The 26,784-nt window shown below is 32.5% G+C and overlaps 4 protein-coding genes across 10 annotated transcripts; 2 read left to right on the forward strand and 2 right to left on the reverse strand.

The window, feature by feature from the left end:
- Window positions 1-757: 757 nt before the first annotated feature.
- On the reverse strand, window positions 758-7,946 carry LOC18041183 (probable disease resistance protein At4g27220). Its single transcript, XM_006432963.2, has 5 exons — window positions 5,550-7,946; window positions 4,092-4,181; window positions 3,414-3,842; window positions 2,055-2,900; window positions 758-847 (listed from the first exon to the last, which is right to left on the reverse strand). The coding sequence occupies exons 1-5, from the start codon at window positions 7,944-7,946 to the stop codon at window positions 758-760; spliced, it is 3,852 nt and encodes a 1,283-aa protein (XP_006433026.2).
- A 1,933-nt stretch (window positions 7,947-9,879) lies between these two features.
- Window positions 9,880-13,586, reverse strand: LOC18041235. Of its 3 annotated transcripts, none has more exons than XM_024185101.1 (5): window positions 12,977-13,586; window positions 12,542-12,649; window positions 12,002-12,066; window positions 11,679-11,734; window positions 9,880-10,176 (listed from the first exon to the last, which is right to left on the reverse strand). In XM_024185101.1, the coding sequence occupies exons 1-5, from the start codon at window positions 13,198-13,200 to the stop codon at window positions 10,144-10,146; spliced, it is 486 nt and encodes a 161-aa protein (XP_024040869.1). In that variant the 5' UTR covers window positions 13,201-13,586; the 3' UTR covers window positions 9,880-10,143. The 3 variants fall into 3 exon arrangements, with proteins under 3 accessions (XP_024040869.1, XP_006433027.1, XP_024040870.1); XM_006432964.2 differs by lacking the exon at window positions 9,880-10,176 and adding an exon at window positions 10,944-11,464 and having other exon boundaries at window positions 12,977-13,581; XM_024185102.1 differs by lacking the exons at window positions 9,880-10,176; window positions 12,542-12,649 and adding an exon at window positions 10,944-11,464 and having other exon boundaries at window positions 12,977-13,583.
- Window positions 13,587-18,775: 5,189 nt separating this feature from the next.
- On the forward strand, window positions 18,776-20,550 carry LOC18041236. Of its 3 annotated transcripts, XM_024184815.1 has the most exons (3): window positions 18,776-19,036; window positions 19,291-19,378; window positions 19,470-20,550. In XM_024184815.1, the coding sequence occupies exon 3, from the start codon at window positions 19,542-19,544 to the stop codon at window positions 20,439-20,441; it is 900 nt and encodes a 299-aa protein (XP_024040583.1). In that variant the 5' UTR covers window positions 18,776-19,036; window positions 19,291-19,378; window positions 19,470-19,541; the 3' UTR covers window positions 20,442-20,550. The 3 variants fall into 3 exon arrangements, with proteins under 3 accessions (XP_024040583.1, XP_006433029.1, XP_024040584.1); XM_006432966.2 differs by having other exon boundaries at window positions 18,776-19,378; XM_024184816.1 differs by having other exon boundaries at window positions 18,776-19,368.
- Window positions 20,551-23,161: 2,611 nt separating this feature from the next.
- On the forward strand, window positions 23,162-25,122 carry LOC18041237 (protein phosphatase 1 regulatory subunit INH3). 3 transcript variants are annotated; one of them, XM_006432968.2, is made up of 2 exons: window positions 23,162-23,266; window positions 24,474-25,122. In XM_006432968.2, the coding sequence occupies exon 2, from the start codon at window positions 24,496-24,498 to the stop codon at window positions 24,793-24,795; it is 300 nt and encodes a 99-aa protein (XP_006433031.1). In that variant the 5' UTR covers window positions 23,162-23,266; window positions 24,474-24,495; the 3' UTR covers window positions 24,796-25,122. The 3 variants fall into 3 exon arrangements, with proteins under 3 accessions (XP_006433031.1, XP_024040856.1, XP_006433030.1); XM_024185088.1 differs by having other exon boundaries at window positions 23,163-23,266; window positions 24,460-25,122; XM_006432967.2 differs by having other exon boundaries at window positions 23,165-23,266; window positions 24,427-25,122.
- Window positions 25,123-26,784: the final 1,662 nt, after the last annotated feature.

Consider the following 26,784-nt stretch of genomic DNA (forward strand, 5'->3'; position numbering starts at 1 on the left):
CGCAATAATGATATTAACAAAATTCAAGAAGTTAAACAATCGCTCACCAACGATAAAATTTATCGTCGAATTTAAAGAAGTTTGAAAAGAAATACTTGCCGGTCGAAATCAAATTAAGAAGCTTTATACTTTAAGCACATTCAATTATCTCCGCCGGTTGAGCTGTTGTATGGTTTTTACTAAGATCGTGGTCCCAAAGTCCGATGGTTCTTTGTCCCACAAGCTCACCTGTGCTTCGTGTATAACTTGGGTGTGCTTAACACCTCCATAGAAAAATCTTTGTATTAGATTATCACAAAAATACGCCTCAGGAGCTTGATCAAGTAATTTTTAAATAGTTTTATTTAATTATTTATCTAAATTCAAATCATATAAAAAACAGGGATTAAAGTTTAATTTAAACTTTACCCACCTCCCTACCTCGACAAAGACAGTAAACGAACCTCCATGTTCACTAGTGAAGAGGTCAGTCACACTATTATTTTCGGATAGGTGTGAGAAAACGAAAATTCATACCATGAAAAAATATTACAACAATTGTAACAAAGATTACGCAGCATTTAAGGAGTATCCAAGTGGAGAATTAGAAAGGAGCGTAATTAATGACCAACAAAAAATCACGTTTACTGAAAGCACGCTGCAAGTGCAATGCACAAATCAATGCCATAAGCTCAGCATAAAAAGCTGTTTGAATGCCCAAGAACATCCCAAGCCGCCAATATAAGGTCCTTTAATTACAACACAAAAAAAAGCATCACTAGCTGCAAAATCGACTCTCCCTCCCTGCAAAGGATAATAGCTTTCCTTTGCAACGATTAAGCTTCGATCTAGCTTTGTCAGATAGGGCCTGCAAATGAGAACGTTTAGGACAGGACAGCCCTTGAAAATTGGAACACCCAAGTAGGTTAAAGGAAGGCAGCCCCTCTGAAACGACTAAAGAGACATTTATTATCAATTAATGATAAGCACAAAATTCGACATAAATTAAACAAAACATATATTTATCGTCCATTTATATTGAGAATGAGTAGTTATAGTTTAAAAGTTATAACACTAAAATTTTTTACAAACACTAACTGCTATAACTTAGAAGTTAAGTCGACTTGATCACACAGTTATACGATGAAATACATACAATATATTTATTATTTTTGTAAATATTATTTAAAAGTTATATTTATCAAATTTTATTAATTTTTATTTTATAGTTACAATATTTTTTTCATAATAGTTGTGCCTTAAAATCTACAACACTTCAATACCAAACATAACCTTAGTCATCACAAAAATCAAAACATCCCAAACAAAACTTATTACCAGTTATCATTGCCCTTCTGCATCTTCCTCCTCGTCCTACACTTCATTGTCACACTCTTCTTTGTTCTCTTCCTAGTATTTACACATTAAAAAAAAAAAAAAAAGATATGGCAATGATAAAAAAACAAATCAGATTAAAAATGAAGTTAATTAGTAAAAACTTGATAAATGCATGCACATGCAGCACAAGAATCAAAATAGAAATTGTGTGTTTCAAAATGATTAGTACGTGTTAAAAGTCTAACGCCAAATTTTATGATTCAATTTAATTACACTTGTCCAAGCCTAAGTTCAAAGCTCAATACATGGAAGATTTAAGAATTGTGTAGAGAATAGAAGATGACTTTAATAAAAAAATATCAAATGATGGTGAAAATATCTAAGTTTAGAAATTTCTTGAATACTTGGTGAGATTTGTAAAATGTGGTTGTCTTATTTTTATAATTTAATATTTACATTGTTTGTATTAGTTTTAAATTACAATAAGTACCTCTAGACTCTTTCTTAAAAGGCATCAAGTGAAATGCGAAGAATAAGAGAAAAATAATAAGCTTAAGCTACGAGCTGTGTAGCATTTCTCGTGAAATATCAATAAAATCCTTTATGTTTAGTAAATCATACAATTGCTCACATAGCCTCAATTTTATGCACTTTTAGTCCTCCTCTGTTTTCAACAACACATTACTTTTGAGTGAAATCAATAATATTTCTTAATCAATTACTAAACGAATACGTACCTTATTCTGAAGATATAGCATTTGTATGGTTGTGTTAAGGTCGTGCTCCCAAATCCAACGTTCTTTAATGTCCCAACAGTCCCTAACAAAATCTTCATGTAATACTTTGCGTAAAACGGGCGTACTTAATTCTCCTCCGGAGAAAATCCTCATATTGGGGCAAAAGCTCACAGTTAATACATCCAAAGAAGGGAATTTGAAGGCGTAATTTATGCCTGAGTAGAAGCTTGTGAGATCGTTTAAAGAACGAAGCTCCAACTCCTTCAATTCACTGAACACAATTTCATCATTTGCTGCTGCTGCATTATCTTTATCTCCCTCATCATCGTCAGCCACTATTTCTGCTACCCTATGGCATGATCCTATACTCATGCGTCGTAACCGCACTAGAGTCTTTGCTGTTGAGGATGTTAATACGTTTCTCAATCCTTTGCATCTCCATAACATCAAAGTTGTTAGATTTCGAAATGATGTCAAGGATGGTACTAGATTAGCCAAATTATCAAACTGGATTACTTCCAACCATTCCAAATTTTCCATAATGGAGGAGGGATCTTGTTTCAAAATGTGCTTCAAACGATAGCACTTGTTTACTTCACTTATGATTGCCTTCATCCCATTTTCAACCTTTTCAAATACCGAGTACGCAACAGAATATTGACCTCCTGCTATATGGAGAATTTTAATGGTATGAAATCTTTGAAGGAAATCAAGTGATGAAGTAGTAGTCGACCCATCAAACATGATCTCAAGACATTTAAGTTTGCAAATGAAGTCCTCTGGAAGCTGACATATTGTTGCCATGTGCTTTGCGTCAACTCTCAAACCTTCTAAAGTAGGGAACATCTGGGAGATCAATCAAAAAAAAAAAAAAGCCACAATAGAGTTGATGTTCTTTCTTTCAGCAACTATTTTTTACAGAGAAAATTTAACAAAATAGAATAGAACCAGTTTGAAGTATACCACTAGTTTATCCAATTAACGCCTTCGTTTTAGAAATTAATAACACTATTAGTTAAGAGTACATCCACACTAGGGAGGCATTTAACTATCAACAATTTTCAATATGTTTTCACTAACTGATCACCCGAATTTAAATCTTAGAAAAGATAACAGGGTAAAAAAATTATGTCCAATTTTTCCCACACGCTCATACCTTTGAAAACAAAAACAAAAACAAATACAGAGTTGTGGACAGCTTAATTTTGCTAGTAATTAAGGAACCAACGTGAAGAAAATGAAAACAAAAACAAAGTTGTTGATGGCTTATATTAAAACTCCAAACCCTGTAAAACTAGAGAAATGTGTTCAAATATGTAATAAAAATTGAACAATTAATTATAAAAATCTTGTACGTACCTTTTTTGTCAATTCATGAGCAGCTCTTTTATTGTTAAACAAGAATTCAGGACATCTTAGTATTTGTAATTCTTTCAAGAATGGAAATTCAATATGCAGATCTCCTGTGCAGAAGCTTGTGAGCTTTCTAAGATCTCTTATCTTTAGATATTGTAACTTAGGGAACATTACAATATTATTCTTGCTTTCTTCTTGGTCGATGACTATTATCTCTTTCAAGACAGGACACTCACATATCTCAAGGCATTGGAGTCCGACAAAGCTGCTAATTATTGAAGATGTAAATAGACAGGTTAAATTCCAACAGTTGAATAGAATCAGGCGCTTTAAATTCTGAATACCACAGGACATGGCTGCAACTTGGTTTTGCCAAATCCTTTCAATATTTATTGAAGACAAGTACAAGGTCTCCAACTTCGGTAATGCAACCTGCGCCATCACAAAGTTAACTTCCTGTTAATATTCGTTTTACATAACGCCATACTATTAGTATTCACAAAGTTAAGTATTTGCTGCACCTTATAACTCTCTGATGAAAAGTTTAGAACAATTTTGGAAAACGGAATATGATTATTAACTACTCTTGTCCATATTTACTACTAACAAACTAGAATAATACAGAACAAAAAAAAATAAGTAAAGAATTAATAAAACCATTGAGACTTATTAATAACTAACCTTCTCAAGAAAAAGTGCCTTGGAAATATTGATATTGTCCTCCACAATGATTCCATTTAACCGCATATTATTTGTCAACTCCTTATGTCTCTGTTGTGACATTGAAAGCATTTTGAGTTTAGAGCATGAGCTAATTGTGAATATAAACTTGGATGCATAATGGCACAAGATCAATAAATTATTAATGCAACTCAAATCAATACTAGATCTAAATTTACTATTTTATATTCCTTAATTAAGAAATTTAAAAAATTAATAGTTAATTTAAATATGAAAAATTAAACTTAGTAACTGATATAAATTAGATAAAAACGGATATTCTCTTAATTTTTTTCTAATTAACCTCAGCAGAATAATGATAGATTTACTACGTCCTCTAGAAAAGATTGGAGTTGGAGCTGCCCTTGCACCCTTTTTTTCTTTTTTTTTTTGCCTCACACTTATTATCAAGATTCTCATTCCTTCTCTTTAGAGCATGAGCTAATTGTGAATATAAGCTTGGATGCACAGTAGCACAAGATCAATAAATGATTAATACAACTCAAATCAATACTAGATCTAAATTTACTATTTTATATTCCTTAATTAAGATTCTAAAAAAATTAATAGTTAACTTAAATATGAAAAAATGAAAAATTAAACTTAGTATCTGATTTAAATTAGATAAAAATGAATATTCTCTTCTTTTGTTTTAATTAACCTCAGCAGAATAAGGGAAGCTTTATTACTTAAAAAAAATAACCGGTTTAGATTAGATAAATAACGATATATTTACTACATCATCTAGAAAAGACAGGAGTTGGAGTTGCCCTTGCACCCTTTTTTTCTTTTTTTGCCTCACCCTTATTATCAAGATTCTCATTCCTTCTCTTTTGAGCTTTGATCATTATTCTCAAGCAATTTTGAGTTCCTGCTCAATACAACTTGGGAGGGCGATTTCCGCCACATTCTAGTTGGAAGAACCATCAACACAAGAACTTATGAGTTAGCTCCTGAATCGTCAAATCGACCACTGAATTTCCATAAGGCAATAATTAGGTCTTGCGTTTAAGTGTTTTCGGTGACCCCACGATGTCCATATTCACATCAACCGGAAATCTCTCCAAGTTATTAAACAAGGAACTTCATTCGCTCCATCTGAATCCTTAGAACTAAAGTCATCGCCTTCAATACTCCTCGATTCAGAAGCTGCAAAACTTTGTGAGCCCCCTTGTTTATCAGAATCCTTAACTTTCTCCACCCTTTCGTCATCTCAATTGATGTTAAAACTTGATTCACCATCTTATTTATTACTTTCGAGAATGAGTAGAAAAATATTTTTTTATGACTTTTCAAAATTAACATTGATGCACTGGAAATTTCTAGTTTTAAGCCTAAGGCTAAGGACCTATACTGCGGTAGAATTGTTCTAGTATTTGAAGAATTTTCGGTATGCAAAAAATTTGGGAAGATCCGTACCTCTGACTCTGTCGGATTGGGGGCAGGGGCGCGAAGACCCAGGACGGAGAGATGCTTGAGTTGTGAAGAACCCGCTTTAGCTAATTCATTAACTAAATAATTGACATCCTGCTCTAGCAATCCAGATAATTCAAGGTCTTCAATTCCCTGCAGTTGCACGATCAGCCCATCTTTTAGGCAAATCTTGGTGTTCAGCTTGAGTCTGAATTCCCTACAACTCTTTTGTACAGCCCGCCAAAGCCAGCCTCCAATATGTATTCTGAACCTCTCCAGCTTCTTGAAGAACAAGCCTCTCGGTAGGGTGTCGACATCTTTGATTTGTAATTCTAAAGAGGTCAAGTTAGGCAAATGCTTCAACTCATCAAGGCTTGCATTCTTGACCCCATCAACCACCTCCACTTCCCATTTGTTAAAGCTGTCGCCACCTATATACAGTTCTTCTAAACGTGATAACTTTGATAGAACATTTGGCGGAATAACTTTTAGGAAGAAACAATTTCTCAAATCAAGCAACTTTAACTGCGTCAGTTGACCTACTTGCACAGCCAACTGCGTAATATCACAACCTCTTAAGCAAAGGATTTCTAGATTCTTCAAGTCCCCTACGACACTTGTATCTTGCAATTTGCAGTAATACAAACACAACGTTTGAAGGTTTGTTAGGAGACCAAGTGATGAAGGCAGTGACAATAGATTCATGCAAGTTAAGTCTATAACTCTGACCTGTGTCATTCTCGAGAAAAAATTGTCTGAAATTGCTAACGTTGAAGATTCCCTATCAACACGTATATGAAAAAGTTTCAATTGAGGACATTCCAGTACTTCAGGAAGCACATTAGTTTTGACATCAGGTAAGACGATTGAAGTGTAAAGTTTCATTGCACTTGCTTCTGACCATTCCCTATCAACCACATCATCTACTGCCGTAAACACATTTAGTTCTCTAGATGCAATTGATATGGCAACATCGCGAACAACGTCATGCATGGAAAAGTAGTCTTCGTTGCCGCTTGTCATATCATCAAGCAACATACAAGAAGCCTTGAGTTTGTGCACCAATGTCTGCACTCGAGCTCGTGCTGCTTCCATCCTTTTGATACCTTGAAATAAACCCAATCCCATACCAAACATTAACAAGTCATCAATGGATGCTATGGCTGTATACCCTATTAGCAAAAAGATGTTCTTGAGCTCATCCCCTTCCAATTTAACGTAACTCAACTCTATAGCTTTATATGCAGTTGGTTGTATATCTTTAAAGTTAGTTGAAGAAGGCCTCCTCAGCTGTTCCAATGCGTCCTTCCATTCAAATAATCTCTTGTTCCTTAAGGCCCTTGCAACCGTCACAATGGAAACTGGTAGACCTGCACATTCCTTTGCCACCTCCCTTGCTACCCATTTGAATTCACTACCTTCAATATAATCACCTGCCATCTTCTTGAAAAGACTCCAAGCTTCATCTTCTTTTAAAACGCCAAACGAGAAATTTTGTTGGGAATCCATCTTTCTTGACAATACATCTAGACTTCTGGCCGTCAACAATACTTTACTTCCCTTGTGACCATCTCCGTGAGGAATTCCTACAGCCTGGAAATCAAGATTTTCCCAAATATTATCTAAGATTACAAGGATCCTCTTCTCTTTCTTCAGTCGGTTACAAAGACTTCTTGCTCTTCCCGATTCGGTCTCCTCATGAAGTGTTAGGCCTAATTTATCAGCAAATTCTCCTTGAATCTTTCTTATGTCTTGAATTTGGGACACCTCGACAAAAATCACCTGATCAAAGAGCTTCTCATTCTCGGCTTTTCTTGCAACTTCCTTCGCTAGCGTTGTCTTTCCAATGCCGCCCATTCCATAAATTCCAAGCATGTTGACATCAGGATTTTTTAATGCATCAAGTATACCATTCAAAGTGGACATTCTTGATTCAAAAGCCTCATAGTCTTTGTTGGACAGAAGCAACGAATCATCCGGAATGATGTTGTAGGAAATTCTATCAAACCTTCCAGCTTCCCGGACTTTGACAATAGCCTCCTTCTGCCTCTCTGCTTCCTTACTAAGTCGACGGCGGATCTTCAAATTAGGACACAACCCCTTGAAGCAGCGCTTGTTTGCTCTAGCATCAACGCCTGTAAATTTCTCCGCTTCATCAATGACCCCATTCACGCTTGCGAGCCACTTCTCAACGTACTTTTCAATCTCTTCCCCTCTTCTTTTAGCCTCATCAACCTCACGCTGTTTACTTACCCTCTCAGCCTCCAGATTCCCAACTTCAGTCTTGAGATTCTGCAAATTGCTAGTGTACTTGCTCTTACGCAAATAGCTCATTTGGCGATATATAGGAGGAGCCAAGCACTTTGCAGCTTCTACAATAACAGAAAGAATGATATCCGCCATCTTCAATCTTTTCCTTTCTTTTTTTCTTTTCTTTTTTTTAATCAATTTTTGAAGAGCAAATAGAGACAGAGCAGAGACAACGACTGAACAATGGGTTAATTAGTGTTGTTGAGGACAGAAGATTGAAGAAGAGGGCTTCTTGATCCTTTTGTGAAAATTCAAAGGAGTAGATGGCAAAATGGGGCAATGCTGAATAACAACAACAACCACAATGAATTGTGTCTATAATGTTGGTTTGTGTCAAAGTCAAAGAAAGTTCATTGAGATAAAACCTGGGTGTCACGACTCTTGTGGGTCAGTAACAGCTCAAATTTCTTCCCCTTACTAATCTCGTGAATGTGAAGTTGATATTTTTCTTCCAATTTCATTTTAAAGGTAGGGAAAGTGATCATGGAAGGAGGACAGTTCTACTATGAAGCCATGATTAGTGCCTTTATTATTAAAAAAGTACTGATATTTGAATGCTACCGGATGCGCTCCTTGAACAAGTATCTGGCTCAATCTGAGCCATCGGTGTGTACCGCGAGAATAATCTTGTAACTAAAGCACCAGCCCCTCGGCTCACTTCAGCTTGTCAAACACAAAAATAAAATAAATGAAGAACTATTTATGTTAACGAACCACTGTACACATTGTTCAGATTACAGTATTGTCGTTTCTATCAAGACGATGTCTTTTTGATGGCTAAACATCATTTTTCTTATTCAACCTGAACAGAAGAATCTGCGATGTAATCGAAGGATGGAAATTCAATATGCAAATCTTTGAGACACTTGTGATCTTTTCAAGATCTTCTATCCCAAGAGACTTTAACTCAAGGAACTTGGGTAACCTCATAGATTAATGTATTTGTTATACCCACCTCACAACCGATTGAAATGAAAAATTTTGAATAATTTTGGACTATGATTATTGATTAAGGGCACGGATTCATGGCCTCTTAACTTTGTACAAGATTTGAAAAGTTTTTTAACCATTAAATTAATGGTACATTTGTGGTGGAGATTAATGGAGACGATGACATAGATTATTGCCCTCTTAAAAAAAAATCTCCTTTTATGTTTTAAAATCTAAATTAAATTATTTATTTTATTTTTTTATATAAGAGGTGAGAAAGTAAGAAGAATAAATTTTATAATTAAAAAATCTGCCCAAAAAAATGTTTCAATTACAAATTTAAAAAACTTTTTTTGGAAAAGAAAAAAATTATACGGAGATGAGACGTGCACAATAAAAAAATAAAATTGAAAATTAGAGTTTATGATTTAATTAAAGTTAAATTTGACATTCAACGGTGCAATAAGAAATATGGGTTTTAAGAGATTTAGAAATTATAAACGGGTGCCCAATAATCCAACTCTTTACTCTTTTGTACCATGAGCTTGTGTAAGTTGGTACCAAAGCAGCATCCTTGCCCAGATGTATCTAGAAGAATTTGGAGTGTATTTAGTAACAATAGGAAACATTTGCAGAGAGAAAAATAAGTGAGGCCCATTTAGAGATGCTCACATTTTTCAAAATATTCATAAATAATCCACCCAAAAAAATGATTCACCTTTTATAATAATTCATAATTGTATCAATTTTTTATTAAATAAATTGGAATTTGAGTTATTTTTATTTATGGATAATGTATAAACTTAATCTCATCCATTTGTCTTTTAATTGTATTGTGTATTCATGAAGCCTGCAAATTGCTAGATTGCTAAAACAATTGCCTCTCATCTCCTGTTTGATTGCTTAAACTAGAATTGAAATTTGACTTACCATCACTATCAATGAAATGAATCCTAGAATTATTTGAAAGATACAATAAGAACATGTGTAAGTTCTGCCATCAATTTCAGATCAAATTATATCAACCTCCACAATATATATGTCTCTTCAGTCATCACAGCATTGAAAAGTTCAAAAAAAAAAAAAAATGGCAACCCCAAGTCCCAACTGCCACAAAATAGACAAAGCAACTTACTTCAACACATTACACCTTCTAGAATACATCAATGTGCTCAACATGGTAGCTAAGATTTCACAAGAAAGAAAGATAATGATTTATTAATTATATGTGCATATGTAACAAGAAAATTTAATTTTCATCTTCAAAGCTAGACTTCAGTGTTTTGTGATGCAATGGAGGGTATCTGCGACTCAACAAGGATTGACCAGAGGACATGCACATCTTCACATTGGCAAGATTTCACATCATCATACAAAATGTATATCCCTTTATCTGAAAAATCGCAAAACAGATGATCAAAAATTTGGCCGAAAAGAGAAAGAAGGCAAAGATTTCACAAGCTGAAACTAAAACACATTGGTGAAATATGCACAAGCTGCAAATGATGATGCATTTTGTATATGTCATGCAATGCATCAACAAATACATTTTGAACAATCAAAACAGGAAGACAGTTGAAATCAATCATAAGTTGTAGGGCGCAATTAAGTACTCTTTCTCTGAGTCGAATGCAGGCGAAACCAAAGCTTCTTCAATGGAGAGAAGAGGGATTGCAGCAACCCCATTTGAAATATTAGGGAAGAAAGTGCTTCATGGTAGGTGAAAGAACAAGAATATAGAGAGCAGGGAGAATAACTGTTGCTGTTGTTGCTTTGCTTAGACAGTGGTGAATTACAGATTACTATTTGTAGCAGCATTTCAATTATTTGCAGCCGAAAGGTTGTTTAAACTATTTTAGTTTATGGTGTCATGTTATTTTCTGTCCTTTTACAAGTGTAAGAGGGAACCCTCTTCAGACAGTAACAATACTTGTATGTACTCTTCTAAGTATTTATTGCTCTCCTACATTTTCTGCTGCCTTTGTACATCAAGCTACAATTTCAGATTATTGTATCATTTGATTGACAGTACCATGATTGTTGTTTGTTTTATATTTGTGGTCCATCTCTGTTCTATGATCTAAACAGAATGGGATTTATTTTCGTCGGTGGGGAAATGTGAAGTTCATGCCAGACTATGAGATGAAAAGTTGCATAAAATAAGGCAACAAGAAATCTGATTGATAATGATGAGCTACAGCCTCAGTGTAAAGGTTATTCAATACGTAGAGTTACATTTGAGGTAAAAACTAAAAAGCTATTGTAGCTCTTACCAGAAATTACATTAATCTGATAGAGTTTGTTAAACCGGTACAACTCATCCCACTTGTGTTTCAGAGTCACTTTGAAAAAGAAATGTAAGGTGCCATTTTTTTTGACAATGGTGAATCTTTCCCAGCAGAAAAAGGACCCCAAAATTCAGTAAACAATCTTTACAAAATCACTCTCCACAAAATTGGCTCAAAACACATGGCAGGGTATTTATAGTAGACTAGGATTCAATAATGGAACTTTACAATGGGAATTAAACATGTAATAATAATAGGCTGAGTATGCATTTATATGACTGCACAGAGGATAAACAAGATAAACAGAAATGCAGCGGCTCCAAGAATTATGCCAATGGTCCAGCAAATCTTCCATAGCAAAGTCATTGAAATGAAAGAACTTCGTCGTATGGCCTGCTCATTCAATCAAATAAGGTCAAAAAGATGGAAGTCAGGAATATGCTTGAGTGATAAAATAGTTCAGTTATATCTAAACTCAATGCCTGCATATGGCTTTGGGTAGCATCTTCTGATTGCATGGGGCAGAAACATCATTTGGGATGGTCGGATGACTTACAGTAACAATTTTACATTCAACAACTTAAGCAGCTTAGCTTCAGAGACTTACCACAAGAGGTTGCAGCAGCTCTGACTCATCTTTGGCGAATGAGGCCCTTATTTGACCTGCAGCACAACACAGCAAGCTCTTTACCACTTTATAAGAATTTCAAGTCTTTCTCTTTTCTTTAGCAACACAGAAGTGAATTAATGGGCATTGTGTACTTATGAAGGGAATGATTACAGGATCTAAGCCCCTTCTACATCACTACATGCCTTATGTTCTTTCCAGAAAAGTAACCCTCTTGATGCTCTACGTATTTTTCTCACATAGGCTGCAATTCATTTGATAGAATATTTGTATCCGTAACTGTTGTGACTATAGAGTGGTACCTTGGTCATAGCTGTCGGCATTTATATCTGTTTCCCTGGTATCTGCGGCAGGTAACCCTCCTTGCCTAAAAAGAGTAGAGATGCAAATGCTAAGATCTTTCACATCCAATCACACAGCATGAATACTAATTACACCAACCATAGTGAAATGCCAGCCTAATCATAATAGAATGACACTTTCGCGTCGAAGTCCTGGCTTTGACTCTTGATGATAACCACAAAATGGTGAAAAACCAAGCGAGGATTTGTAATATATAGCAGTAATATAGAAGATAGAAATTCAGGACTATATTTAAGCTTCTGTCAAAAGTTGTATCATATTTTCACCATTTGCATCCCATACATAAGGCAGTAAAAATTTGGTTTCTTTCATGCCAATTACGTACTGTCATAAAAGCTACGTAGAATGGACAAAAACAAAATTTCTGTGGTTAGATGATACACCATACAAGAACCATATATCAGCCATAACACAGTGCTTGGCTCAGCTAGTTTTCAAGAAGCATATGATGAATAAGAACATGCCAACAAGTTCCAAACCTCCTTGGCATCGGATATGGCATTGCATAGAGTCTGACGGCAAGTGCTTTCATTCTCAGCTGGATATCCGACAGCATTTTCCATCGCGATTCCAAATCTTCATTCGTTCTGTAAATGCACTGCAACACCAGATTACTATCCAAGCAATATCACTATGCAATTGCAAACACCATCTAAATGCAATGCATTCTGGTCCATAAACAGATGAACTTCAACACAAGATCGGGATTCATACAAAACGAAATCAAGAATCCCCTTTTCTGTTCAGAATCAATTATCATAATAAACAATCTATGTCTAATCTAACAAAAATTCAGCACCAAAACCATGATGCAGAGACTAATAGAAACTAAAACAAACAAATTAATTTTAACACTCACCAAGTGAAACAAAAAATAAAAAATAAAACAAAATCAATCAAAATAAGGAACATACAAGATGGGTTTTGAAGGTGGGTTACGAAGAAGTGATTCAAGGCGATCAAGCTTCACTCCAACTTCCAAAAGCTTGGATCTAGCAATTATGTCATCGCTGAGACTTTGTTGCTGCTGTTCTTGGCTTTTGTTCTTGACTCTGCCATCTATCTCTTCCACCAACTTTTCAGCCTCTTGAGCTTCTCTTAACCATGCATCTACAACTAGATACTGCTTATTGGCCATTACAAAACAGAACTCGCTGTCTGACGCTGTACTTGTAAGATAAATGAACAAAGCGCAAACAAACAAACAACAGTTGTTGCATGAATCTCTGTCTCTGTTGCGCTTGCTACACAAATTAATGTCCAGTAACTAATTATTAATTATTTCGATATATATGTATACACACACACACACATGCATACATATTAAGGAGTTTCTTAAGCTGTAAAATCCTCAAGACATATTTGTGGTATGATTTTTAATGTGAAGTTACCATAATTAATTTCCAGCTGCTAATAGATTCGGCAATGAAAATGATTTGTTCATTTTGTTCTTTAGCCTTCATCGGGTGGGATGGAGTCATTTTGCACATGAGAAGCAAATTCAACTTAAAATTTGCTAAGAATTTGTAATCGTTTAATTTGTTAATAAGATTTGTCATATGATAAAGATAATTTTATTTATTTATAGATAGATTAGATGATGACAATGATATGTAGGTCTATTATCTAATTACGTACAAAACAATTTTCTATGGAAGTACGAAAGTATGATTGAATAACAACCATTCATTTTGTGACAAATAAATCAAGATTAACTTGAAATATTTATTTTGTGACAAATAAATCTTGATTAACTTCAAATTAATATGTATAAGCATAATTAACTCTACAATGATCCTAGACTTTGAAAAAGAAACTAAAATAATAATAGTAGTTAGAGAATATTGTAACGAAGAAATTGTCATTATTTAATCATATGGGCTGGGTTGCAAGCCGAATTTATAATCAAGATTTAAAAATTTTCAATGACCAACTCAGTGTTCCTCTAGTATTGAAGTTTGATGTTGAATCTTAAAAGTTATAATACTATAGAATTATATAAGCATTAATTGTTGTGGTTTAAAAATTAATTAATTTGATCTCACTCTTAGATAGTGAAAAACATGTACTATTTGTTGAAAATTAATTTTAAAAAAAAAAGAGAAAAAAAGGAAATGAACAGTAACATAGTTTTACCATGCGGCTTGAACAGTAACGCAACATTAACAGTAACATGGTATGAATAGTAACGTGATTTGAACAATGTTATTTGTTTGATTATAAATATGAGAGTCTTTTATAAGTTTTCATAATCTGAGAAATAATCCAAATTGAGAGGAGGGAAATGTTCTTAAGCATGTAGTTATATTAAAGAAGCATTTGGCTTCTCAATATGGGTATTATGGATTTGCTTTGTTAAGGGATATTTCTCGAGATTATGTATTTAGGGCTTGGGAAAGAGAAAATTATTTCTGAAAATGTGGTTGTAAAAATTTTTCATATAGTGAACATTTTTCTTTGGTTGTCTTTTGACAATAGCCATGGTTTTTCTCCGAATTTAAAGTTTTCCACATAAATCTTGTATTGTGTGATTGGTATATTCTTCATTTACTTTTTCTATTAATTTATTATTTGGTTAATTTATTATTTGGTAAATTACTTGGAGTGATATTGAGAGAAAACTCAATTTCCTAACAATATCTTTACTATTTTGTTAAAATTATTATTTAAATAATACGTATTATACATTATTAATTGTTATTTTACAATTATAATTTTTTTTACAGCAATTATGATATAAAAGATATTACACCTCAATACTAAACAATACTTAAATTTAATTTAATCTCATTAAAAAATATAAAAATAAAAAAAGACTACAAAGTTTACTGTTTTACTTTCTTTTTCTTAAATGTCAAAAGTTATAAATAGCCATCAAATGTACTAGATCCTACATCATTGCATTTGCAGCAATGGGAAGAAAAAGAAGATAGAAATGATAGATACTCATTTTAATAAAAAATAAAAATAAAAAATAAATAAGGAAATAAGGAATGGCAGTTCTCTTTGACAAAAAGTTGAGAAAGCTGCTTTGCATTCATCAGTCATCACATCACCCTTTCCTTTCTTTTTTGGTACTTGAAGACATGCTTGTTTGTATTTTGCCAATTATCCTTAATTGAATTATATGTGCAAAATTAAGCTTATAAGTAATTTCGTCTATTTCACACTCACAATGCACCAATCTAATTATATAGCTCTTTTTTAAGGATGTTAAAGTTGGAGATTAGCTAAATATTGTCACATGATAACATCGCTCATCATAGTGTGAAAAATATTATCCACTAAATCTTTATTATTTATTTATATACACACAAACATTTTTTATCGATAATTTAGAAGTACTTTAATCTAAGATTGAGGTCATTAAAGTCATATATTTTTTATTATTACCAAATAAGTTTCTCTTCACTTTTCTCAAAATTAACAAGATCTTTTTTGTTGTCAATTTGTTCATTAAAAGATCAATGATGAAAATTTAGTAGGATCTCTATAAGCGAATTATATTATACGGTACTAGTAGCAAAATATTAAATAAAAAAATGACTTCAGTCAACATTGAAAGCGATTTTAGTTCCATTCTAGATAATCAAACATTTTGTTTTCTTGTTTTATAAGTTAGATTAAACAAGATAAAAAAAAATGCCCAATAATGCACCTTTAAATTCTAAATATTGCTGGGTATTTTTATAAGACAGTATAAAACTTTCACCTTGATGTAATAAGGGTTCTTCTAAAAATACTCTTAAATTTATCCAAAGTCTACTTGTAACAATTGGTTCAAAAGATGCTTAAAAATTGGGCAAGCACGAGACAAATTGAACAAAAGTTGACAAAATGTGATATAAAATCAATTATACAAGAGAGCGTAGAATATTTTAGTAGTGTGCAATGAATGTGATATGGTTTAAATTTTAATTTATTACTTTTTTTGTTATGATGATTGGGCCTATGTCGGTCCAATTATGACACGTTGCATGTGGTATAAGCTAAGTATTTCTATTTAATACGCATGTAATTTAAGGCACTTCATTAAGGGCAACACACCCAAAATAATTTACTAACTAAAGTAATAAAATAAATTTGAAAAAAAAATAAAAATTTGATAAGTGATTAAGATGGACATGGATGGAGCCCATGGTACTTAAAAACTTTTTTGTCCATGCCTAACCCACGATTGACTTGATGGTTGGGTAGACCCACATGGCACATATTTCATTAATGAGATTACAATGCAATTTTGTGAAAATCTTTTTTCTTTTTCCTGATTTTTTTTTAATGCCTTTTGAAAATGATTGTTGCTTGACTTTTTGCAAATGTTATTTTTGAAACTTGCCAAGATGTTATCTTTGTTTTACACATGTGAGTTTTTGAAATAGTCCAACTTTGCATGCTTAGTTTTTGTTTTCTATCACAAAATTGACTCATCTCTACTTTTTTTTTTGGTTATAAAACAAAAACTTATTTTTCCCTCTTTCATGGTCATATAAAGAATCTGATTCAATTTGATCTATTAAATAGAGAATCATCTATAGTAATTTGTACTATTTGCATAATTTTGGTCTCATATTTGACTGTTTAGAGATAATACTAGAGATACAAATATCTCCTAAAAATTATGTTACATCAAAGTATTAATTAAATGAAAAACACTAGACTCAATAGTATGTGTCATATGGCATTCATATAAAAATGTCACGTCAATTTTCATATCGTAGTTTGAACAAAGAGTTAAATTTTTTTTTTATCAAAATTAATGAGTTATAAACGAACAAACGCATCATTATAATAAGTTTTGTCCCTCAATTTACTTATTTATTTATTTCTTTTTTAAAAATAATTAGTTGGGCTACAAAGGCCCATGAAGTTAGAAGATAATACAAAATGAGCCCAATTTGGAAGGTAACGCTTATCAACCGACCACGGACGTGAGTACCACGTCTTCTTAGTAAGAACTTATCTTCCCCACATGCCATAATAGCGCGTGCATCACATCACAAAAAAAAATTCCTTCAACCAATGATTTAAATAATCGATCTAACTTCTTAAAAAAAATAATCAATCTAAAAATTCAATAATTATGAACTGAACTGAAAGTTTAAATGAATCTAAATGCATATATGTAAATATTATATATACTTATTTTTATTTTCTTAAATTTATTTTTATTTTCTTAAAACTTTGAATATAACCACGAAGTTCATTGTTTTTATTATTTAAAAACAAATGAAAAGTAAAAATTAGCAATTTGATATTTATATCATTTTAAATTCTTTATAAAATAAAATTATTTTTAATTTAATAGTTAAAAGAATATTAAGTATCACCATCTTTAAGACTAAGAGTAAATAATATGTATTGTGTATTTAAATAATATGTATTATGTGACACACATATAGTAGCATCACATTAAATTGTATATTATAATTTATACAAAGTTCTTATACATATGTGGTACTAATCTAAATATTATTAAAATTTAAATAATTTTTTTAACAAAGTCTATTAATTGCAAATGATAAGTACTTAGATAGTTGACAAAATTTAAGTGTCACCATCATCAAGATTAAGTGTTAAAAATAAACAACACATTTTTTTCCCCAACTTAAAAGCAAGGTTATTATTATTTTAATTCTAGAAATAGAATTACGAACTGCACGCGCCAAAGCAATGGGAGTGGTGGGAAATATATACAATTAGGTTTATTACATATATATATATATATATATATATATATATATACGTTTTAATTCAATTAAATTAAAACTCGTGTAAAAGGAATATTTAATTTCTAGAAGAATAGAAAAAGGAATAAATTGGCAAAAGGGAAAAAAAACCGAAAAAATCTTAATCTAATATTTAGATAACGACCACTTAGAATCAAATCCACATACAAAAGAATTTAATATTAATAAGATTAAGACACAACCTATGGGGATCATATAAATAAATTAATTAGTAATAAGAAAATGAAAAACTTATTTTTCATGAAGAAAGATTTAGAAAGAGAGTGACGATTATTATTGACCAGGCTGGCAACTACTGAGTCTTTGTTGGTGACCAAATATTGGTCAAATCCACTTATAACCTTTGAAAATTATTTAGTATTTTGAGCCTAATTAAACATACACTTAATAAAAATTTATTACATGTATGCTTATTAAAATAATAATTTAAAAATTACAACATTGCATGTTAATTGAAATAAAAGTCTTTTTAATATTAAATTACAGTCAAACGACATTACAATCTAAAAATTATTGAATCGAAGATAATTTTAATTTACGTACACTAAAATCTTTTTCACTTTGTTAAACGCTATTGATAATATCAAAAGCATTTCTAAACAATTTTTTCTTTTAATTTTTGTATATATATATATTTATCTCTAAAAATCTTTAAACGAATTATTGTCCATAATTAGTTATTATTAGAAATACCTATAATTTTTTAAGTAAAAAACAAAAAGTATTTTAAAACGATACATCGTGCAAGCCTTTACATGGGTGAGTGGTCCCCACACAAGAAGTAGAAAAAGAAACCGTTTTTCTTTTTGGCCACTCATGGATCATGTCATGCATTTTCTCTTGCTTTTATAAATACATGCAAAAATGAACCCACATGAAAATTTAATTTTTTTTAATTTACTAATTCATCCAATTTTAATTTTAAACTCTCTATTTATTTATTATCATCATTCTTCTCCCATTGAAGCTCCTTTATTCCTTAATAATAACTCTTCATTTTGAAGCTTCTCTTTCAATTTCAGTTTTGTTAAAAAAAAAAAAAACTTTCATTTTCATGTGGGCATGTCAGCTAAAGTAAAATCATCAGACAAAGAAAGATTCTTTTTTTAGCCCTTTCTTGGTGTTGAGTGATCTTCAAATTCCAGTCTTTACAGCAATATCCAGTTGCTAAAAATATTATCCTTCATTTTCATTTGGTCGTATTTTTTAAGCTGTCACAATCTTGAGGTATATTTACACTTATACATTAGCCTTTTTTAATTATTTTTATTTTGATGTCATAGGATTTTTTTTTTCTAATTTTAATTTTTTGTGTTGACAGTGAAACAACTAGTCTACTTTTTGTCTGCTTCTCTAATTAAGTTTATTACTTAATTTTCACTACATACATTCTCTAGTTTTGTCTTTGAGTATATATGTGTGTCTCTCATGTTTTCTTTTAACTTTTATTTCATGGGCTTTTTGTGGAAAAAATGTTTCAGATTTTATATCCAGATCAAATCAAGCTTGACGGGCAGATTTTGGAGCACTTCTGAGATGGGTTTTCAGCTTTGTCTCTTGTAAGTGGAGGTAAGGGTTTGTTTGTTTCTCTTCTTTACTTTATGTTCTGCTACTGTTTGGTTTTTAAATTTCTGATTTAGTTTTAATTTTGGCAATTTAGGTTTCAAAAAAGGGTTGTTAAAAGGCTTGTATAGAGAGTTTGTAAAAGTGAATTGAATTTACTGGGTTAAAAATGAGAGATTTTCCATCTTGTTTTGGGGAAAATGGGGTACAAGTAGCAGATTCTTCATCTTCAAACGCTGCTAAAAATGCACAGAATTTGGTTACTTCTGTTTATCAAGCTCGTATTCGAGGCAGGTCTTGCTTGATTACTATTACATGGAGCAAGAATTTGATGGGTCAAGGCCTTTCTGTGGGGATTGATGATGCTTCAAACCAATGTCTTTGTAAAGTTGATATTAAACCTTGGTTGTTCTCGAAAAGGAAAGGGTCAAAGAGTTTAGAAGCTTATTCTTGTATAATTGACATCTATTGGGACCTTTCCTCGGCAAAATTTGGTTCTGGGCCTGAACCATTGGAGGGATTTTATGTGAGTGTTGTTGTTGATAGGCAAATGGTTTTGCTTCTTGGGGATATGAGAAAAGAAGCTTTTAAGAAGACTAATGCCACCCCTGTTCCTTCTAATGCCGTTTTCGTTGCTAAAAGGGAGCATCTTTTTGGCAAGAAAGTGTTTTTTACCAAGGCACAGTTTTGCAATGGTGGGCAAATCCATGATCTTGTGATTGAATGTGACACACATGGAATGAATGATCCATGCCTCATGGTTCGTGTAGATGGAAAAAGTGTGATGAAGGTGAAGCATCTCAGGTGGAAGTTCAGGGGAAATCATACTATCTTGGTTGATGGGCTGCCGGTGGAAGTTTTCTGGGATGTTCACAATTGGCTTTTTGGTGCATCAGTTGGGAATGCTGTTTTCATGTTCAAGACATGCCTCTCAGCCGAGAAGCTGTGGGCTAGTGGACCCCTTTCTGATCCAAACACATTGCCATGGTCATTCTCGCAGAGATTCCTAGATTCCAAGTCTCAAAGTCTTGGTTTTTCACTGATTTTGTATGCTTGGAAGAATGAATAGAGATATCTAGGAATTTTCTTTGAATGCTAACAAAAAGTTTTAGTGAGTGGTATTTTTTTTCGAACTATGTTATTTATTCACAATTAAATTGATTAAAAATGAGTCCATTTGTATTTTTCTCATGTGCTTTCCTCTTGAGCAACCATAGTAATTGAATGGATTTGAGACGATTTTGTTGTTCTTAGTCCGCTGTATATCCTGAATACATTAATTATTAATTTCATTCTGTCTTCTACATTGAAGATTCATAAAAAGTGAATAGCCATGCTGTTGCAGTTTGATTTTGTTTAGCACATAATGTCTTGTTGAGTTGAAATATCCTTTAATTATCAATATTTGAGCATGGTATATTCTCAATGTAAATATGCCTTCTTTTATAAAGCCAACTCAGCTAAGTTAATCAATCGGTCTCTTAATCATTTTCTATTAGTCGGGTTTGATTTCCTTCTGTGCAGGAGCTTGAGTTACTGGATGTGCTTAATGATGTTGCACAGACACCTCTGAGTAAATGAAAACCTACCTTGAGCAGCAGAAAGACTTCTGATGATCCATGGACTTTGGTATGAAATTCTTTCTGTTCATTTTGTCACGTCAGTGAGTAATAACTACATGAACTATAAACTATTCTTGTATTTAATTGATGTTTTCAAGTACGTAACCTGACAAAATATTGGGACTTAGTATGCCTTGGCTTATCTTTGTTTGATGCTTGTTTGGAAATTGTTGCACCTTAACGTTTGGACTGTTTTACTTTATTATCACAGAATACATTTCTATTCTGCCATTTTCACAAATTAAGCCTCAGGAACCACAAAAGCTATGGATTCATCTTCATTTCCTTCCTTTAAAGAAAGAGGACAAAAGAGAATTCTTTTACTTTCTCTCTACCTTTGCAATTTTGTAGCTTTGAGCATTTCACTCAGCCATTTTTTTCATTCTTTTTTATACACATAGTTTTCTTTTGCTCCCTTAGTCTCGTATAAATAGTTAGTTTGATAAGATTAAGACAAGTTTGGAGTGGTGTGCAATTCATGATATGTCCCAACTCAACTTTGCTGCATCTCTGAATTGCTGCTTATGTTTTAGAGGACAGATGAGCAGTCTAATAAGATGTAAGTACCATTTATTAGTTATGTAACTAGAGATTATAGGAAGCATATTTGAAGGGAATAAAATGATTGTGAAGAATAATTTATGATGTAAAAATAAAAACGTAGACATAAACAATGTTCCTTGGCAAAAGAAAATGAGACAGCTACTTTACATTTTGACTTGGCTGGCAAAGGCCTGCAGCATTTTTGAAGCCTTCGGCTACATATATTGCCTCTGGTACTTTGGCCTTTTCATGAGTATGTCTTGTTGTTTACAGTTTAAGCATGTTTTTCGAATTTGATGCACTGCAATGTCATTTTCAATTTACATTTTGTTTGGAACCTACTTTTATGTCAGGGAATGTCCACACCATCGGCTCCGGTGCTCTAAGTTCTTGAATCTTTACTTCTTAATTTAGTTTCCTTACCTTACCACCTTTTATCATATTTGAAACTCGCATGCATAAAGCTAGCTTGGTTGGTAATAACAATAGAAGCATTATGTACAACTTCTACATTTAGCTTCAAATAGAACATATTCTCCTATGCTTTGTGATTGGTGAAATAGTGTTTAAGGACGAAGTTACCCACAGCTCCTCCTTATACCCGCAAACTATGTGTTTAATGATCCCTGTGCTGGTGAGGAAGATTCATTTCGAATTTGTTTTAGAACTCAAGCTTTGTGACAGAGTAAGAAGAATTATGATCTGCACTGCTTATGAGTTGTTCACCAACCATGAATGCATCACCTGTCAACTTCATTGTTTGCGTCTCCTCTCTGGTTGACTTGCCGCAGGAGGGTTATTTTTGGTTCATATTCTTTTGATCCTCTTCTCCCATTTCATAGTCAAAAGTTTTTACTTAACCGTGTATTACAAGCTGTTTATCTACTGACTGGCATGGTGAACAAGCATCATCCTCAGTTATCCTTTAAGAGAAGAAAAGGAAAAAAAAAATTTGCATCTATTGCAAATTCTCTGAAAGAAGAATTTGGAGGAGTAGAGTAATCTTTTATTATCATGTAATTAATCTATTCTTTACTTTCCAGTCATTTGCTCACTTTGTCTTGTTGCTTTTACAAAAGCCTAATAGAAATTATCAATTTTTGTGATAGCTACTTTAAATGTCAATTTCCATCCAATGCTCTTACAGCTAGTAGACAAGTTATATCAAATCATAAGAATAAAGAAATAATAGGTAGATGCATTTCTAATCAAATCGTGAATCAAAAATAAGATGAATTTTTAATCAAATCATAAATAAAAAAATACGGGAGATATAAAATTAATAATATCATCTATAACATGACAAAATATATCTAATATTCTCTCTTAATTATCGATTATGAGATAAAAAATATGCCAAGATTTTCTACATAAGATCAAGCACTTTCTTGTATGATGTATTGTTTGCCACTTATTTAAAAAAAACAAAAGATAATAGTTTAATCAAAAGATCTTCTAAATTAAATACCCTTAATTTGATACTACAATAATAATATAAAAAAAATTGGTCAAAAATTGAAACTTAAAATAATATACTAAAGAACACAACAAATATATTTAAATCGTCGTAAATCATTTGGGCCAGCTCAATTTATACTGACTCTTTTGGTCCAATACTATATAAGCCCAATTCCCAATTCTCTGTTAATTTCCGAAGCTGAAGGTCGTCTCCGACGCGCTCTGGCGATTTCTCTTCATCGATCTCGATCCCTCCTTCATCACAGCAGAGGTAATTTATATTTTTATTAATTTTTCTTTAATTTTTTTTTTTGGGCATGATTGGCTCGTGCTATCCCCTTGTTTGGATTTTAGGGCATTTTATTGTGTTTGTTGTTAATGCATTAAAAATAATTGATAGAAGTTTTTAGCCTCGATTGAAAAATAGTTTTCACAAACAATTTGCTGCTTCTGATGCTGCAAATGAGTTGAAATTTTGGCAAGAGATTTTCGTGTATGGTGAAATATGGAATTTTTTTTTTTTTTTTGGTAATGGTATATTTGATAGAAAGATTGTAAGTCAAATTGAATTATGGTGTGTTTAAGGAGGGATTTTGCATCGTTGAAACAATTTGCTGCTTCTGTTTCGTAGTTTTTGGCTGAATTATAGGAAATTGTTGTTCGGGAACAAAAGGGTCGTATGAATGTTTTCTGCAAAGAACATTGTGGATGCTTTTTGAGCAATAAAATACTTGATGTACTTTTTTGAGAAGTATTTGACTGTTGTTTCCCCTCTCCCCTCCCCAAAACAATTAGCAAAAAAAGAGGAGAGAGTTCAAAGCCCTTTTGTTCCGATCCTTTTTCCAGCTTTTCGATATTATTGGATTCTAGCGAATGAAAATGGTTAAGCGACCATTAAATCACCACAAGTGAACTTGCTCTCATGCCTTTCTAATGCTGTGTTCGTTTAGCTTCACAGTGGTTTGGTTCTGGTTTTGTAAATATCCTTTGAACTCCTCTTTGACTTTCAATTTGGTATATTTTGGCTCCATTTGGTATCGTGAGCCACATTATGAAATAAAAATTGATAGTGCTTGGTAAATATGATTTTTAAATATTAGCTTTAACCAAAATAGTAAAAATTAATATTTTTTTTTTATCCAACAAATTGGGGTAAAATCACTTTTAATTCCAAACTATAGTTGCAAATATTTACCAGTCACTTTAGGGTTGAAGATGCTAGACAGCAATACAAATGGAGTCTTTGACTTTTTATAATTTGCATAATTATTATACTTGCTTTGTTGAAAGTTGATTGTTATGTTATAACATCTTAGGATAATTACAGAGCAAACATAATGGAAAATGAGATGCTTTATGTTCAGCAACACAGATTTGTACTTTGTGATGTGTTATAATGTTGGTTTTACTTATTAATTTATTTTAATTTAGAGAAAAGAAGTCAATAATATATATGAAAGCTAGTATTCATTTCATAGCTCAACAAGCGAATAGCTGACCATGAGCACAACCAACACAAGACCGTCCTCCTCGGTGAGCAACACCATAACATTACAAGAGCCAGGGAGCAGCCAACAAACTCTGGTCTTGCGGCTTAATCCAAGGAAGAAGAAGGTAACGTGGAAAGAGGGAACTGTAGACAATGAATTCATGGGAAAGAAGAGTTCCAAGAAGTGCTGCATCTTCCACAAACAGAAGCCCTTTGATGAAGATAACAGTGATGAAGAAGATCACGATCACCATCATCATCATCATGACCACAAATGTAAGGACGCTGGTGAGCCGTCGACCAGCAATTGATTGATTGATTGATTCATCAGGATCCATGTAAGTGTACAAGAAGCCATTGGATTTGTTTATGTAAAATTAGGGGAAAATTGCTGAATTTGGGAATTTGATATTCTCTGTCTAAGTGCTTAACATTTGACAAGATTTGTGTAATATCTTTTTACTGATATGAAATCATACAGAATTAGCCTCATGGTTTGTATCTTAGGAGTCGAAGCCAGAGTTCTGTATGGGTTCGAATCTAGCCCATACAATAAGGCATCTGTTTCTGAGATTCTTACCCATAAAAAATATCATTTGAAGAATGAGAATATTTTGGATCTTCTTGGCAAAATACAATCCTCATGTTGTTACATACTATAGAAACTTTGGGTTGGCGGTGTGGGAAAAACGTTTTCCCATCTACCATTACTGAGCAGCAAAAGCAGGAGTAGTTGCATACTTGGCAGTCGAATATAAATTCTTTTTTGTTTCCGGAAAAATCCTAGCGGCTGTAGGATTGCGGTTGCGGTTGAAATTCAATAAGCTACTTATTTTATAATTTTTTATTAAAAAAAAAGTGTTTGGTAACTGTTGTAAAATCCACCCATTTTATAATTTTTTTTTCATTTTGTCAACAGCTTTTAAAAGTATGTAAGGGGTTGTTTTTCATAAGCAACTTATTTAATAAGTTACCACACATTTTAAAAATTTCTATTATAATAATATATTTTAATAAAAAGACAATTCTATTTTACTTATCTATAAATCATCATGTATCATATTACTGTTATAATTTAATTACCGCCATAACCACATACGTTCTCTCCAATTTTGATCCAATAAGTTCATATTCTAATTTCATAACTATGGCTCTTAAAGTTTCGTCTATATATATTTATATTTTTATTAATTAACTCTTTCAAATCCATTGGCAATCTATTTTAAAAAAGAATTCTAATTTATTATAAATGTAATACATATTACTTTTTATTTTATTTGAATTATGTATAAGTATGAATTTTTTTATCATATTTTATGTAACAAATTATGAAGTTCTTTAGTTTTTTTAATTGAGTTTTTTAATGTAATTTTACATATTTGAGAAAAAAAAGATGTGTAAACAATTTATTAAAGATATTCTAAAAATAACAAACAATTAAGATTTTGTCTATTTTAGTCATTATATAATAAAATAATACTTTTTGTAATAAAATTTATCAAACACATGTATTCTACTTTTTAAACTTACAGTAATCACAACAATACAGTATACCAAACACTAAGTTATTTTTTTAATCACTAATTTATTTCAGTACAACACAAACAATTTATTTCATCAGTCTCGCGCACTCCCAAAGTAGCCAAGACAGCAAGACTGTAATTGATTTGTCCTAGCGGCCATAATTAATTTGACAGTTTAATTTTTTTCTTATGGTATGCATAATTGTATGATGAACTCTGTCATGAGGCGGGTTTCTTTACGACACGCTGTTATATGTACTGCGATTGGGTCATCTTTTCACGACTGCTTTTAAGTAAACCGACACAAGTAATTGCAGGCAAAAGCCACTGCCGTTTCCTTCTTTTCCCCTCATATTGAAACAGGTCAATGCATTCTCTCATGCATGCATTATGTTTTGGACATGTGACATAATTGAGTGGCGTGTCCGTGTCTCGTAGCTTTAGCATAATTGAGTAAATATGGTCAAAAGTATGCAGCTATCCAGCTGCCAGACATTGCCTTGCCCTTAAATTCTTGAAGCCAGTCTGTGTTTTCAAAGCAGCAATTCTGTTCGTACAATTTATAAATGCAGTTGTAGAATTGTGTTGCTCTTTCCTATGCACGTGCAATAAATATGATCGGCGCGTCGCCTAAGTGCGCGACAAATTCGCGTGTCGTCACTTCCCCGTTTACGATGAAATTTTAACCTCAGCACTTTGCTGCCTCTTTGCACGTTTTATTGTTAATTCATTCGGCGTCATTTAATCCGTAAACTGAGGCGCCCGTTTTTGCCTTTT

The sequence above is a fragment of the Citrus clementina genome, unplaced genomic scaffold, assembly GCF_000493195.1.
Source record: "Citrus clementina cultivar Clemenules unplaced genomic scaffold, Citrus_clementina_v1.0 scaffold_5, whole genome shotgun sequence".
Lineage (NCBI taxonomy): Eukaryota > Viridiplantae > Streptophyta > Magnoliopsida > Sapindales > Rutaceae > Citrus > Citrus x clementina.